At 42.0% G+C, this 16,715-nt stretch overlaps 1 protein-coding gene and 1 long non-coding RNA gene across 2 annotated transcripts in view; one reads left to right on the top strand and one right to left on the bottom strand.

Annotated features, from left to right (window-relative positions):
- LOC148649723 (uncharacterized) overlaps positions 1-16,715 on the top strand; it is an 87,951-nt gene that overhangs the window by 34,083 nt on the left and 37,153 nt on the right. The window lies entirely within an intron of this gene.
- pdik1l (PDLIM1 interacting kinase 1 like) lies at positions 4,276-14,112 on the bottom strand. Its single transcript, XM_088602781.1, has 3 exons — positions 13,705-14,112; positions 10,805-11,107; positions 4,276-9,022 (listed from the first exon to the last, which is right to left on the bottom strand). The coding sequence occupies exons 2-3, from the start codon at positions 11,087-11,089 to the stop codon at positions 8,282-8,284; spliced, it is 1,026 nt and encodes a 341-aa protein (XP_088458907.1). The 5' UTR covers positions 11,090-11,107; positions 13,705-14,112; the 3' UTR covers positions 4,276-8,281.

Below are 16,715 nucleotides of genomic sequence, written 5' to 3'. Positions count from 1 at the left end.
ACAACATCCCACTGGACTGGAGTTTTCCAGGACCTGGGATGGATGTCCCAGATCTACAGAGATAGTAAAGTTTCTACCACAGTAACACCAACAGGAAGTCTGAGCAAACGTTTTCAAACAAAATGTCACAGCTGTTTCTCAAAGGCATACATATATATTTCTTAAGTGGCTGTGGTGTGGTCAGAATAGTAGTTCATTATAAAAAAGTGAACAGGATACCTGTAGGAGTAATACCGGTTTTTTAACATTTGTAGTACAATTGTCATTATCCAGATTCTCATCTATTTTTTATTTTTCAATCAGGTGAACATTTGGTATTATTGGTGTGGAAAAAACCCCATCTGTCTTACTCATGGGATGCATGTCCAAAAGGCCCCTTTGAAAACAGTGTGGTTATAACCGGACACGTCTGAAGTGGGATGTTTTCATAGTTTTAATACAAAGGTGGACATACAGTGCTTTGCGAAAGTATTCGGCCCCCTTGAACTTTTCAACCTTTTGCCACATTTCAGGCTTCAAACATAAAGATATACATTTTTTATTTTATGTGAAGAATCACCAACAAGTGGGACACAATTGTGAAGTGGAACGAAATCTATTGGATTTTTGAAACTTTTTTAACTAATAAAAAAAATGAAAAGTGGGGCGTGCAAAATTATTCGGCCCCCTTGCGTTAGTACTTTGTAGAGCCACCTTTTGCTGCGATTACAGCTGCAAGTCGCTTGGGGTATGTCTCTATCAGTTTTGCACATCGAGAGACTGAAATTCTTGCCCATTCTTCCTTGCAAAACAGCTCGAGCTCAGTAAGGTTGGATGGAGAGCGTTTGTGAACAGCAGTTTTCAGCTCTTTCCACAGATTCTCGATTGGATTCAGGTCTGGACTTTGACTTGGCCATTCAAACACCTGGATACGTTTATTTGTGAACCATTCCTTTGTAGATTTTGCTGTATGTTTGGGATCATTGTCTTGTTGGAAGATAAATCTCCGTCCCAGTTTCAGGTCTTTTGCAGACTCCAACAGGTTTTCATCCAGAATGGTCCTGTATTTGGCTGCATCCATCTTCCCCTCAATTTTAACCATCTTCCCTGTCCCTGCTGAAGAAAAGCAGGCCCAAACCATGATGCTGCCACCACCATGTTTGACAGTGGGGATGGTGTGTTGAGGGTGATGAGCTGTGTTGCTTTTACGCCAAACATATCGTTTTGCATTGTGGCCAAAAAGTTCGATTTTGGTTTCATCTGACCAGAGCACCTTCTTCCACATGTTTGGGGTGTCTCCCAGGTGGCTTGTGGCAAACTTTAGACGAGACTTTTTATGGATATCTTTGAGAAATGGCTTTCTTCTTGCCACTCTTCCATAAAGGCCAGATTTGTGCAGTGTAAGACTGATTGTTGTCCTATGGACAGACTCTCCCACCTCAGCTGTAGTTCTCTGCAGTTCATCCAGAGTGATCATGGGCCTCTTGGCTGCATCTCTGATCAGTCTTCTCCTTGTCTGAGCTGAAAGTTTAGAGGGACGGCCAGGTCTTGGTAGATTTGCAGTGGTCTGATACTCCTTCCATTTCAAGATGATCGCTTGCACAGTGCTCCTTGGGATGTTTGAAGCTTGGGAAATCTTTTTGTATCCAAATCCGGCTTTAAACTTCTCCACAACAGTATTACGGACCTGCCTGGTGTGTTCCTTGGTCTTCATGATGCTCTCTGCGCTTTCAACAGAACCTTGAGACTATCACAGAGCAGGTGCATTTATACAGAGACTTGATTACACACAGGTGGATTCTATTTATCACCATCAGTCATTTAGGACAACATTGGATCATTCAGAGATCCTCGCTGAACTTCTGGAGTGAGTTTGCTGCACTGAAAGTAAAGGGGCCGAATAATTTTGCACGCCCCACTTTTCATTTTTTTATTAGTTAAAAAAGTTTCAAAAATCCAATAGATTTCGTTCCACTTCACAATTGTGTCCCACTTGTTGGTGATTCTTCACATAAAATAAAAAATTGATATCTTTATGTTTGAAGCCTGAAATGTGGCAAAAGGTTGAAAAGTTCAAGGGGGCCGAATACTTTCGCAAGGCACTGTATATTCTGGGAATATACAAGGGAATCTCTAATGTCTCCATCAACCATCATTTCACCTGCCTCAAGTGTAATGGGGGTAAAGAGCATGGTGTAAACCAGGGCTATAAGGGCTGTATACTTCCACTTGTTTCAATCTAGATATGTAGAGGGACTGTTTCAAAGGGCCTCACAGCTCTCCCTTTAAAGAAGAGGAAATCAAGTGTTTCATTTGAACACCGCTTGTGATATTTGGGGTGAGCCGGGTGTTCAGTTCGGCGCTCTTGTGATTAAATCTCCCCAGGTTGTTCCACATTGTGCTGTTCTCCTGTGGTGAGAATCAGCTGGACTTGATTCACCTTGTAGCTGGCACAGCCGCTGCCTGCCGAACAGCTCAGGCAGAGGTCTCCCACGCTGAGCAACATCATTCCAGGCACAGTTAATGGGCAGCATCTGCCAGCAGTGCTCGGGGGATGTAGAGCTTCTCAGATGTGAGCAACACAATTTTTAGCCAACAGTTGATTCATATATTCATGCAACTGCAGCTTGTGTAGCCCCTTATAGCGGCTACACTGGAAGGAAGGAATCCAAAAGGAAACTGTACAGAGCAGAGTATGATGGTCTTGTGTCTTGCATGAATGGCAAGTAGTATTGTCTGGTTTGATTTACTATGGGAGAGGATTTGTTCAGGATAACCACAGATTACTTGGTTTACCAGGGTTTCTTTCCACAAACATTCTTTTTCATCATCACATTGTATTTGCTTGCTGCTCAGGGATAACAACTTTCTGTAAATCCATCACGTTGAGAACTACAGTCCTGCTTTGATCTTCACACGTTTTTCCCCCTGGCTGCTTTCCAGTGACGCAGTCAGAGCTTAAACTGGGTTATCCGTCTACCTGACCTTCTGTAATAGGGCACTCACAGCTGGTACAGTGACTGTCTGACCCCCCCTAGCTAACAGGGTGGAAATAAAGCTGGATCTATGATAATATTTCTCAGAAAGTCCAGTTCACATTAACACGTGTCACTGAACTATTTTTAACGTGTTTTTTTTTCCTAAAACAAGAACAAATGTTGCATTGGCTTGTGTCATCGTGTGTTCTGTTCGGGACAGTGGTTGCCTACTCAGGCTCTGCTGGTTTTCATTCCAGCTGAGCTTTAGATCTCCAGTGGTGATATGATCTGGTGCTTATTTAGACATTTAACTTATTTCTTCAAAGGCACACACACGTCCACAGCTTGCATGTCATTAATTTCTGACAAAACAGCTTATTAGTTGACCAATGAGATGTACGAAGGTGGGAAAGACTATATTAAGAGTTACAGCTCCCACAATTAACATTTTGTTCATTTACAGAAACTCAGACTTCTTAGCTTTACATTATGTACATGATTTGCATAATTAATGTTTTGTCAAGGCCTAAAGGCGTCCTGTTTAATTTTCTTTACTGATATGAGCAATACCAGTACTATCCTGCATACATTCAGGTGGCAGCAGATCAACATTGCAAGCCATACTTCTTAGTGAAAAAGGAAGTGCTCCGTTTCAGTAACGATTCTGCAGCTTATCTCTGGCTGCAAGAGGTACATTTCTTAACAGCTGCTCTTTGAAGTGAGGTTAATGGTACATTATTGGACAAACAAAACATTTCAGTTTTGCAGTGCAAAGACATCTCAGAGGAATAAATAAATAAAGAAGCGGGTTCCCAAGTGTCTGCAAATTTTAAGAAGGTAAAAAAAGCACTCAAGCTCCCAAGGACATTGATATTTGTGAGAATTGCTAATAAACAGCCTTAAGGGAGCTAAAAGTAACCAGCTGTCTGTAAAGAGGAACTATGAATAAATTTATATGTTTTTATTGTCTATGAAGTGGTAGAATTCTGTTTAAAATAACCATCAAGAGTGTTGAGTTCTTCCGATTCTAGTGTTCTCTTGTGACAAACGTTTAAACTTTTTTTTTTTATGGGGACAATTTACTTCTGTACTTGGTTGAATGTTACCCTTTATTACCACCCGTCTTAATATCTTAAATGTCAGAACACAAAAGAACTCCAGTGGTATATATCGGTTTTAAAGCATTTCCAAAGTAAGGCACAGCAGGTCAAGTGCCAATTTTAAAACATATTCTTTCTGCATCCCCTGTTTATAAGCCCCTCATGCCCCCCTCCCACCATCTCCACTTCAAGTTGACAACCAACAGACAGAAACACAATACGATTTTCTCCTTTTATTAATAAAGTCATAAATTTAACAATAAATTACACAATCATTTACATCTTTTTTTTATAAATTCTTTTCTGTAAAATATATTTTACAATGACCTTGAAATAAAAAAAATAAACCGGGTGTCGAGTTAAACCGCGGGAGATGTGGCTGTTCTGCCCTGCAACACAGTTTACACTGCTGCTCCTGGGGCTCAGAGTACTACAGGCAGCTCCCTCTCACTGGGACAGGACAGCTCCCCACGGCAGCCCTGCAATCCTGTGTTACAACCTCTTAAGACGACGGTCGTCCCTGTGTCCCACGAAGGGTGGCCGGGGAAGACGACTTGTTCCACAGCCGTGATCTATAAACAATACGGGGGCCACGTCTGTCGGGATCAAAGCACATACAGCAATATCCTGTAAAAACCGAATCTCTTCAGCCCTAGTCAAATCCCCGGGACTTCTGGAAAAAGGTTGTTTTTCTCACCATCACAAACTTCACTTCAAATAAACTTATCACACTTCGTTTTTCAAGGGGCGACGACTGTTCGGGGGGGGGGGGGAATGGAAATTATCTTACATCTCACCACAGCCGTATTAAAAAAAAAAATACACCTATTTTCCAAAGGAGCACCGTTCAAACACAGAATCTGAGCAACACAAAGTACACCATCAATGTAAAGACCCTTGTAGATTGTGAAGAAAAGACCAGGGAAGTTCTAAAACACTTTACTGAGTTATATTTGATCAAACTCTAGCAAAAAATTAGAGGGCATAGGGGAATTTGCTCTAGTGCTGCATTTTTTTTAGACAGGTGTATTTTTTTTAAATCTTTGTACTGGCCATTACACAATTAAGTGGATTCGCATAAGAGGAAAAAAAAAACATTTGAACATTAAAGCTGAAGGACATCAAACCACTTAAATCACTGTTAAAATCTGTGCATACTGCCCATTGCCTACTTTAATTTAGATGCGTTGTGCAAGGTACTTGCTCGTAACTCGGGTAATATCGTAACGTCTTTGAAGGTAATGTGACAATCAAGGTGAACTCTGCAGTACAGACCATTTCTTTCCATCAGAGGCATTTTGAAAGTTGACAAAAGTGATGATCCGATTTAAATTATTGCCCATGAACGTAAAAGTAGCTTAAATATTTAGTTCTTGAATACAAATTAAATCGGGTAACAGCACATACACAGCTGGGAAGGACTGCAAATTCCACAATATAACAGATTATATTTTATGAAAAAAGGTGAAACCCAGGTGCTTGCAAAATATTTGCAAATGACTGAATACTACTTATAGCTTACTCTCCTCTGTAATAAAAACATATTGCATGGTATGGAACAAAAATCCCCAGGGACTTAACTGGTTTCCCCAGTTATTTCAGATCATCTCTGTAATGGATTTTTTAAATGGAGCCAAGCAGTATTTCTGTAAGGCTCCCAACACTGAACAAAGCCAAGCACTACGCCGAGTTTGATAAATGTCAGCTGCCTTCTGCAGAACCATGCAGATGCAAGTTAAATGTTTCAGCAGTATCCAGTAAACCTGGATTGACAACATTCTCCTTCCTATGCATACATATGCACTGTATGAGAAATGCAATATATTATGCATAGCATTACATCCATGCATCTATGTTATTAAGAAGTTCTTAAACACTACAAACATTTTAATGTCAGAACAACAAATGACTATTTACAGCTTCTCTAAGTAATGTAAAAAATCAGCCAATGAGGTGGAAGGTTCCTGTGAGAGTGGAGAGACTACTGCAGAAGCAGGGTAAAGTGCTGTGACACTGAGGGAAGGCAAAATTCATTAAGTCGGAAATGGGTTTTCCACTGGCTTCAAACTGAGCAAAGGCAAGAACAGAGTGATGATTTTAAGCAGCAATGGTTTGGCATCATGGACCAAAAAAAACAAAGTTCTAGCACTACTGAGGGATGAGCAAATAGGTAATAAGTGTCGTCACGTAGCAGGGGAAAACAGACTGCCAAACTGATCAAACTATTTGAAGTATTTATTTTTCCTTCAAAAATCAACATTTGGAAGCAAATACCTTGGCTCATATCTGCAAAACATTAATTATCCTTCAAAAGGATGCAGAAAAGTAAATTTGTAAAATTTACTATGTTGAAAATGTAACCTTAAGTTTTGACCAGTAAAGGGCACTGCGATGGAATCAACAGAAATGGTACACAAGTCAAGAATATCCAAGTTAAACCTTGTTTTCTTCTTTTAGCAAGCTCAAAACCAGCAGACTAGTCTGCAGAAATGATATGCAGATAGCATCAAAACCTTCTATTGCAGATAAAACAGATGTCTAAGTGTAATATACACCACAGTGGTTCTGAGAAGACTCAGATGATTTGCAAAGAGCCACAATGGACAAGAACTGGTGTAACCTCATGTCAGATCCTGCCCTGTATTAGCCCTTATTGGCACTTCCCTGGCTGACCATCAGCATGTTTAAGTTTACTATAACTTCAAAATGACAAGAATGTCTGCAGGCATTTTGAAAACTCCAAGACATACAGACTCACTAGCCATTCTGAATGAAGACTGATCTACATTTAGAGTCTGTCATACTTTATAATTATCAGAGGCCAACAATTTTTTTCCCCATTTAATATGAGCATATTATGTTGATTAACCTGTTCTGACCCTACACATACCTGACCCATGTACAGAACCAGCACTAGAGCAGACAAAAATTAAGACTGAAGGAAAGATGTACAATATTTAGGCCAGCATGCTAATCCCACATTTCTGGCAATGGATTTGCAGGGACTGAAATCAGGATTTAAAAATGGCATTGGGCATTGAATGTTAAGAGAATAGATAAAGAGTAACCGAGAATTAAATAAGGAGGTCATTTATTTTCTCCTCTGCTGTGTGAGAAACCTGTCCTTGATGTTACTAAGATGCCAGGAGAAAGGCCACAGATTGTGCCCACCTGCTCACTCACTCTAACTACTTACTACTCATCCTGCAAAGCCTGTGGCAGTACAACAGCCAGGGCAGCACTCCCTGAGGGCTCCTAGCCAAGATCAGCAGCTCAGCAAAAACAGAGCTAAAAAAAGCATCATACTGATCTTTAAAATCCCAATAGAGAATCCAATTTGTGTATATATTTTTTAATTTGTTCAATATGTATTCATTGAGCCTTATTAAAAACTATTTCAAATAACGTCAGCCTGAATATCATCTTCTTATATTTATGCAATGGACAAAATTTTGCAACCCTTTGCGCACAAATATGGAATGAATTAATTTCCCCCACAGAAAGGGCATTCCTGGGCAGAAATTGTTGATTGCATCACAATCTCTTAATTTCTCAATTGTAGATAGCATTTTTACACAAATACTAAGATGTTCTAATCTGTAAAACCTGACCATGTATATAATTTACTGTGTATTATAGGAAGTTGCTAGATTATCTTTTAAACTATGAAAAGGATTTTCTAATTGCCAACTAGCAGTTGTGTATATGTTGCTATTGGTAAGAATGATTTGCTTGCCTGCTGTGTCTGGCAGGAAGAAAATAATTTAACACTGTTCACATCTGTGTAGGCAACAATATGCAACCTTCTGAAGCTAGTTGAATGTCCAAACAGCATTTCAAAATATCCAAATGAATCTTGTTCCCTGTGGTTTTTCCTTTGAACTAGCAGCATTTAAAAACTATACCCTTAGCAAGCACTGTTGGGAAAGCCCTCAGAGGCAGGGCAGCAGCAAAGTTCTTTGTGGATCTTAGTGAGACATGCACCAAGCAAATTCAAATAACCACCATGAACTTAACCTTGAAAATTCAATTTTTTATGGACCACCACTGCAGTTATTTCTACAGTTTTGTTAACTTAGTTTTCATTAAATTGAATCCCTGGTTTCAGACGGCAACCCTAGAATAGTGTTGTTCTCTTGAAAATGTCTGATGCTCCATTGTCTACAAGTCGTTCAGGAGTCACAGAAAAGTTATTTAGTGTGCGTCTTGAAGTTTCCTTTAATATCACGTATCCCAGTTACATTCTTTGCAGGCGATTTTTACTAATCTCAACTCCAGCTCAAAGGCGTCAGGCCGCTCCTGTGGATTGGCGGCCAGCATCTCCTTAATGAGTTGTTTCATGCTGGCATTCATGCTTTTCTTCTTGACGGGGATGTGGAGTTCCATTTTGGGGTTTTCTAAGAGAGCTTCCCCAACAGGCACAATCTCTGAGCCCTGCTTGACATAGCTCCCCAACAGTTCTTTCTTGGTCTCCGTGTCAATGAACGTGATGCGCTCCAGCATGGCCCAGATGATGATACCCAGAGCAAAGATGTCTGCTTTGGCTGTGTAGTGACCCTCCCACACCTCCGGGGCCATATAAAAGTCCGTTCCACACGCTGTAGACAGGAAACACTTGTTGACATTAGCGGGCTCTTCGGGGTTAAGCCCAGAAGATGAGCACACTTTGCTCAAGCCAAAGTCTGCCACTTTGAGCGTAGGCTCAGGCACGCCTGTGGGAGTCCTGCTCTGCGAGATAAGGATGTTGTCTGGCTTGAGGTCCCTGTGGATGATCTGGTTCTTGTGCAGAAAGGCCAGGGCACTGCCCAGCTGGAGCATGAAGCTGGTGTTGGTCTTACGGCTGGGCTTCCGTGAAAGCAGGTAGGCGTTCATGTCTCCCCCGTCGCAGAAGTCCATGACAAACCACAGGTAGTAGGCGCTACGTGGATCAAAGGCAATCTCTCCTTTCAACGATGTTTCCACCAGCTTGAAAATAAAAAAAGTGATGTTATTTGTCAACACTACCTGTACAGATATAAGAATTTCATTTTATTGCAGGTGATAGCTTGCAGTGCTATCAGCAAGGAATCTCAGCCTCAGAACAAAACATGGTCATTGTGCTAAAAAAGCAATGACAGTCCTCCAGAAAAAATGAAAGTGCGCTGTGCAACTTTCACACAAAAAAGGATGAAGTGCAAATAACGCTTTCTATTTCTTACAAGTGCTAAATACAGTAGATTCTATGCAATTTGTAGAGAAAAAGGTCACATGAAGGACACGCAGATTTCAATATTTTGGATTGATAAAAGAGGGGAAATCATCCATTTTATACAGAAAAGCCTATAACAAAATGAAATGCATTGTCTGCATTAGAAAACAATTGAGGCAGTTACATAAAACACCAACAGAAACATTTCTCCAAGAAACCTGGGATGGCTGCCAAAATTCCTGCCATGGCAAAGCACTGAAGTGACTAACAAGCTATTTAAAATGCTTTCATGCACTGCTGTGATTTCATAATCAAGAATTAAAAGGCACTCTCACCGAGATGTCAATGTATTTATTACTTCGGAGACGCTACATGCACAGGATAAAACAGTTTAAACAGGAGGACGTTGCAGTAACTCCTGAAAGGGCACCACCTGACTCGCATTTAGCCCTGACCCAACAGCTGGACCTACAGGTGTGCCCAACCTTTCTCCACATTAAGGGCACAGTGGTGACCAGCCAAAGCACAAAGAGACACACAGACTAACACCCGTCACATAATAGCCCAAGGAGTGGAGACCTTTTGAATGCAAGAAAAAAATGAAAAAAGAAAACCCTTTCCAAAATCTGCTACTATTCCTCTGTAAATGTTGTGGTTAGCACTGATCATGTGAACACTGGACTGGAGAGGAATGTGCTCTATCAATGAAGTGCAGACAAAACTAAAGAACAAGGACAGAGCTAAGAATGAGATGCATCCTAACTGCTGACTTAGAAGCATCCGGTAGCTTGTGAGTACCTACAAGCTCCGACCTGCAATTTACCATGTACAGTATAGGTGCTACACAAAAAAATAGTCCAGGTCACAAAATTCTCAGGAAAAAAAAACACCCATACTGTAAAGAAATTCCACAGTAAAATGTTAATACAAATAAACGTGTCCCTTAATTAAAAGACCCAGATTATATACAACTTATATATTTAATAAATAATATTTAATACTATTGAAAGGTAAGGTAAAATTTATAAAGTCATTAAAATTGGCTTAGTTGACACCATCATCCAGGGAAAAACACTTTCAGTGAGATTCTAAAACCTGCCTATTAGATACCTGTATAAAATCAAATAAATAATTTATCTTAATAATATATATATAAACAATAAATTATTGCAGTGCTTACGGTCCTCAATGATTTGGTGATCAGGAAATCTCTTAATAGTCAATTAATATTAAATATCAGTATTCTCCAACAATTACACTGGAAAAATCAAGAGTCACATCTTCACATTTGCTGTATGCAAGGTTAACGGCAACCTTGCATGTTTGCAGGACATGACCCCGAATAAACCCAGGAAATTGCAGCAGTGGGTGTCATACAGCAACCCACAGGTGTCTCCAACAAACTCCACACACCCACATCCCGGTGGGGGAAGCATGATTCTGTTTTCAGTGCCACGGCACCCATGCGGAAACATAGTCAGGCTTAAACTAAACCGGGGACGGCAAACGTGAGACAATAACGAAACCGGCGATCCTCAACAAAACCAACAGCCGCATACCTGCAGGTAGAGCGAGGAGCTGGAGCCATGCGTCATCCTCTGCACCAGGCTGTCTCGCTGCAGGATGCACTCTTCCAGGTGGATGACGTTGGGATGCTGGCTCTGGATGCTGCTCAGAGCCCAGAACTCCCGCAAGGCCAGCTCCACGTTTTCAGGAGCGTGGCACCGGATCTTCTTGACGGCCACACGAGCTCCGGTCTTCCTCACCAGTGCCTCGTACACCACACCATAGCTGCCACGCCCCACCTCCTGGATGAGCTCATACTTGGGCTGGCTGCTCACCATTCTCTCGCCACCCACTCGCTGAAACCAAGCAGACAGAGAGCTGGAGAGTGCTCTCCCAAATCGACAGTACGTAGTTGGCAGTATGAAAGGGGCAGCAGAGAATTCATTAAATATTTGAATGTACATAAAACAAGTTTGATGATGTCAGCAATAATATTTTAAACTACGGTATCATCCCAAATATACCTTTTAACTCCCTAAACCACTAAACCTTTTAATATATAATTTGGGTTTATTCTTGGGTTCACTTGGGTTAATCAAATTTTTGCAGTATTTCCCCCTCCACTATTTTGCTTCTGCTGTAGAGTCTGACAGTTCCGCGGTACAACACAGTTTGCAGAAAACTGCTCAGATATAAGAATTAATGGAAAAGCATTAATTGTGGTGTATCCTACTGTGAAATCAGAATCCTTTTCCTCATCTTAAGCAACCAGAAAAAATATTTAACAGCAATTCTTGTTAAAAGTGTGCTGAAAAACATATCTCATTATATTAATATTAGGCCCATAGTGCTACTCAGTACAGGATAACAATAAAAAATTAAGCCAGCTTTGTACGTTATAACAGCTTGTCTCATACCATGGTAAAATTAGATTTAAGAGAAAATGCTATTGATTGTTAATTCCTTTTCTCAACCTATGTCTGACACCGAGCTCTACAATTTGCTTTCACCTTTGCACGTGGATACATTCTGGACTGTCATTTCAATCCACAGGCTGTGATGTTGCAAAAAGCACCTGATGTACAAAATAACCACATGTACACAGCCTCTACTTCCTTGATTGCAACTTGAGCAGAGCAGTCTCTCTTGGCATGCAATTCGGTCTCTTCCTGTCTCAGCTGTAAGGTTCTGGGCCTCAAGATAAATAAATGGGACCTTGTATAGAACCAAAGGCTGCTCTCAGTGGCAAGTGAGAATAAAGACTAATCCCATGAATTTAGTCAACCAACAGTAATGCTGTTAAAAAATGCAATTCTTTTAGCATCTGAGGTATATATATAGACAAAACAACTCACAATCTGAACTAACGGTATTTTCTGTAATACTCCTATCCAAAGGCTGAGCATTATCACCATCCTACACTAACATCCTGACTTGTGTCCAGGTTTCTCTCGTACTTTGTTTTAAAAGGGGGAAACTATTCTAAAAGCTTTAAAACCTTCACAAAGATGTTGTAAACGTCTCTTAAAGAGCATGCAGCTTCTGCCCTTGCTCGATTTTGAAACGGAGTAGCTCAGTGCCCTGCACTTAATTTTTAAAACACGACTGAAAAATGCAAGCGAAAGCAGCCATTCGCAAACACTCTGCGATTTCCTTTCAAACGTCAGAAAGCAACCCTTCTATTGTTTTCTATTCAACTAGATCCAGTTGCAATGTTCCAGTTTGCAAAGGGCGAGCCAGTGCTTTCACTTTCTGTACCGCACACAGGAGTGTTCCAGGAAGATCCCGCTCCTATTGAAGCTACGAAGCACAACCGTGTGGTAATGCACTGGGACGTCTCGTATTTCAAAACACACCGCTTGTGACAAACGTCAATACTGGAAACTCTCGTTACTACAGTTTTGTTTCGCGCCTCAACGTCCTTTTTAGGCACCAAACTCTAGAAAACTCGAGTGCAACGTGGTGAAGTTACTGTTGTCACTGTTTACCTATCATTGGGGCTACCCATCTAAAACACCGACTGGACACTGGACTGCACAATGTCTTTACTCGTGAACAGTGGTAAGGGTATCCTACACGGCGAGGCTAGACTGTCTTCAGCTCATGTTCGACCTCAATGGCCCCTGTCATATTAGTGTGTAAGCTAGGCATAAGCCATCACGTCAGGTTTCTGAAATTAAACCCAGCACAGTCGTATTGTCAGTAATGGACCGCTCATTAACAGAAGAGTGAATTGTAAGCCCACGAAGTGGACTGCAGCTCCCGCCTGCGGTGTGTGCACCCCGAACCAGAACCAGATCGGGCTCAGCCGCGCAGGTGGCAAGACTGTCAACTAAAACCACAGGCTAGAATAGAGCATGCCGCACGATCACCCCGAGCAGAGCCAGGGACGTGAGCGTGGTTGTGAGCCGTGCAAGTGCTGCTCCTAGCACCCCTGTTCAGAACATGGACACAACAACACCAGGCGATGCCGGCGCATTTGTGATCCAACGAGAAAGAAAACAAGGTTTTGCCCGCACGACAAAATAAGGCCTGCCACCATCCGTGAGCAGCAAAACGTGGCTCCTGAATATTTTATAGTGCAATACACAAACACAATGGGACGACAGGCGTGTTGCTAACAATGTTCCTTCACACTGAAGCGAGCCCCTCTTCACAAAGACCGCAAATAAGGAGACCGAGGACCTGGATTGCGTGCGAACACTACGTTAATCTAGAAAGTTGAAAAAATACGAAGGTTACTACAATTCCCCTCAGCTCTTTCGCACACAATACTGTGTGTAACACTTAATGGATCCGAAACCACTGCTTATTGTCCCCCGTGTCCCTGGACAACAGCTTTTCTTACACCAGTGGGGGATAACCCGCACGTCTTCATCTACCTGCCACACGACGAGGAAGGCAAATCATCAGATCAAATAAAAATAAACCCCCCCGCCCCAAAGGGTGTTACCTGATCGAAACGTTTTTCTCTTTCACGGGATCATTTGCTGCCTTCTCCCTCGCGCTGTGGATTTTGCTGGCAGCCATTATAGACCGCCGCGCTCGCGCTCGCTCTCGCGCTGCTTCCCGTGCCAGCGAGCTGCGCGAGTGAGCGAGAGGAGCTCGCGGACCTGCTTCGGAGGAGCTTCCCGGTCCCGGCGCGCGCGCCCGCCCGCCCGCCGCCGCTCACCCTAACGGGAAGGAGACGGTAGCTCTGAAACACACGGAAAAACAAACAAACAAAAAACCACTCCCCAGTGTTTTGGAAGGATTGTTTCTGACGAGTGACCTCTCAAAACGAGAGAAACGTTTCAGGACAATTTAACATCTGGGAGCAGATTAGGGTTCCCCACCCCCTTTTTCCTCCATCACCCAACCCAACCAAAACAAATCTCTCCTCCCTCCCTCTCCCTCCCCTTCCAAGACAAAATATTTGACCAAATATTATTTTTTTTATTGAACTATACAAGTGACAAGCTGACACACGAGAAGAAGAGACACTACAATGGTATATTTAATAGCAGGGGGCGACGTCACCCCGCAGCCACGGCCAGAGCTCGTATAAGAAACCATTTTCAAATTCGGTGCACGCGCCGGGCATCGCTCACTCTGATAAGTCCGGAGGGGAGTCATTCAAGAACTCCCTTGCTCAAGGATCCTTTCCCAAAACATAGATCCGCATTTAAATAGTGTAATAATTAATATTTTTATCTTAATGACACGGTCTATCCTTGTCTAAGATCTGACACGATATACTTTCCGCGAAAACAATTGCGCTGAAAGCCCTCTTAAGAAGTATGGATTGGTTCGCTCCAAGTGGCTCAGGGACGGGTAGGCTTATTTTAAAAGGGTGACAAAGGAGAAAGAAGTGTTTGTATCCTGAAGAAAATGGGGTTCGTCCCTCATTTAAATAGATAGATAACAATAAACCTCACATAAAAAAGGAAGTGCAATACAGAAACGCTGCTTGCTTTACACCTATTAAGTAACGTTTAACGAGAAAGACGCAACCGCCCCCCTTATTTTTTACCCTATGAAACATTCTCTTAAAGGGGCCGCTCCAAAAACAGAAAGTTCACATTAGGTTTTTTAATGGGAAATCTTAACAGAAACAAACATATGAAACCTCCCAGGCAATCTAAAATGGCTTACCTGATAATGTTAGAAACAGCTCATGTACACTGGAATGGTCATACTGTGACACATATATTTCAGATCTGGTGTCTTAAAAAAGGGGTTCATGGAAGTTCACAAAATGTTTAGTGGGACTAATCTTCAATCGTCAATTTAAATCTATACATAAAATCTATCAGCGTTCCATATGTTTAAAATAACAAAAAAGTAATGAAGAAACACCCCACCAGAGATCCAATCCCAACCTGTTCTCCTTTCAGGAAGGGTTGAAGTACAGGGGTCAAGGGTCAAAGAGCCTGGATTTACAATATTACAATTTTTAAACTGGTGGTTCCCACTTCTCCAGTCTGGTGAGCTGGGCATCCACGTCATAACTGTCACATTCTCATTTCGCAAGAGAACCGACGTTGCATCTCTCTTACCCCGATGAAACTGCGCATAAAGCTTTTCGAACATCTAGAGTTTTCATTCTGAACCGCCTGCTCTATAAAGAAAGCGGATGGATATTTAACTTGTCAGTCTCGATGTGTAGTGCATAACGTGGACTGGTTGGAGACTCCCTGGAGAGGGCTGCGAGAGTTTTTGTTGTGTGAGGGTGTGCGCTGTCCCTGCTTCCCTAATGGGAGGTTCTCAAGTCAGGAAGGGCCCACAGCAAGGGCAGCGGGGGATGTCCAGCACTCAGTACTGTGCAGTCAGGCTTCTTTGAGACACTCCAAGTGGAGTTCTGCAGAGACACTGCTGGCCAGGCTACAATATTTCAACCTTCACATCAGTCTTGGGGGAGTGTTGTGGCTCTTTGGTCACCATATCAGGTGACCAGTAATTGCCAGACTGAATATGACTGTAACATCTTGCCAGGTTAGAAATGGCTGTCGGTGAGCAACACTGGACTAACATAGTCCAGCCTCCTATACAATAAGAATGTGAAAGTGTCATTAAGTGGTAAGTTGGACATATTGGTTTCTTTCTGTGTTTTTCTTTCTTGATTTTCACCAGGTCTGACATTCAACACATTAAGCCCTCCCCCATCACCTGTCCCCAATCAATTCTCTCAGTCACAAAGTGATTTAGTGCTGATGCTACAAATTCACTCGAGTGTATCGCTCGGTCAATCATAAATAATCAATTAATCAAACTGAAGCCAAAAACATCAAATCAATATTCAAAATCGGTATGATTTTTTCTAAAAACACACAACATAGAATAAAAACAAGTTCTTTTTTTGCACGGTATACAGATTTTTTACATTGCAATAGACAAATAACATACATTTTAAGTGAATTGTGACAGAAACACACACTGAACTATTACATGAGTATTAAACCACTTTCTGGTTTAAATAATGAGAGGAGAGGTACATATTAATATCCTTGATACTTTAGCTAGCCAGCTGGTTTGGCAAGGCTTGTTAAAATTATGCTTCTGGTTGGCGTCACAGACAACAATGTTAACTTGTTAAATCTTTACGCCATGGTCCTCTTATCTCTTCCCAAAACGTTTTGTCTACTTTTTGTACTGATGATGCTCAGACCTTACTCCCGCTGTTACTGTCTCACAGCCATCTTCTTCTGGAGGCACCTCCATCATCTTCAATCACCTCTTGATTGAGTCTGGCCTCCCTTTCGTCTCATTTCCCCCTTTTGTCGTCATCTCTCTCTCCCTCTCTCCACCACCGCCCTCCTCTCCCACTCCTCCTGGAATCTCAGTGTCCCTCCTGCCCCAGCTGTCTGTTCAGACAGCTCTGTTGATCTCTCCGCTCTCCTCTGCTTCCTTCTTCCACCTTTATAGTGCATCCCTGAAATTCGAACAATTCCCAGACCGTAACTTGATAAGCGCACTTATGTTCTG

The sequence above is a fragment of the Lepisosteus platostomus genome, chromosome 13, assembly GCF_059453375.1.
Source record: "Lepisosteus platostomus isolate fLepPlt1 chromosome 13, fLepPlt1.hap1, whole genome shotgun sequence".
NCBI classification, from domain to species: Eukaryota; Metazoa; Chordata; class Actinopteri; order Semionotiformes; family Lepisosteidae; genus Lepisosteus; species Lepisosteus platostomus.
The sequence above is the reverse complement of the archived record's forward strand: the minus strand, read 5'-3'. Positions and strand labels throughout refer to the sequence as shown.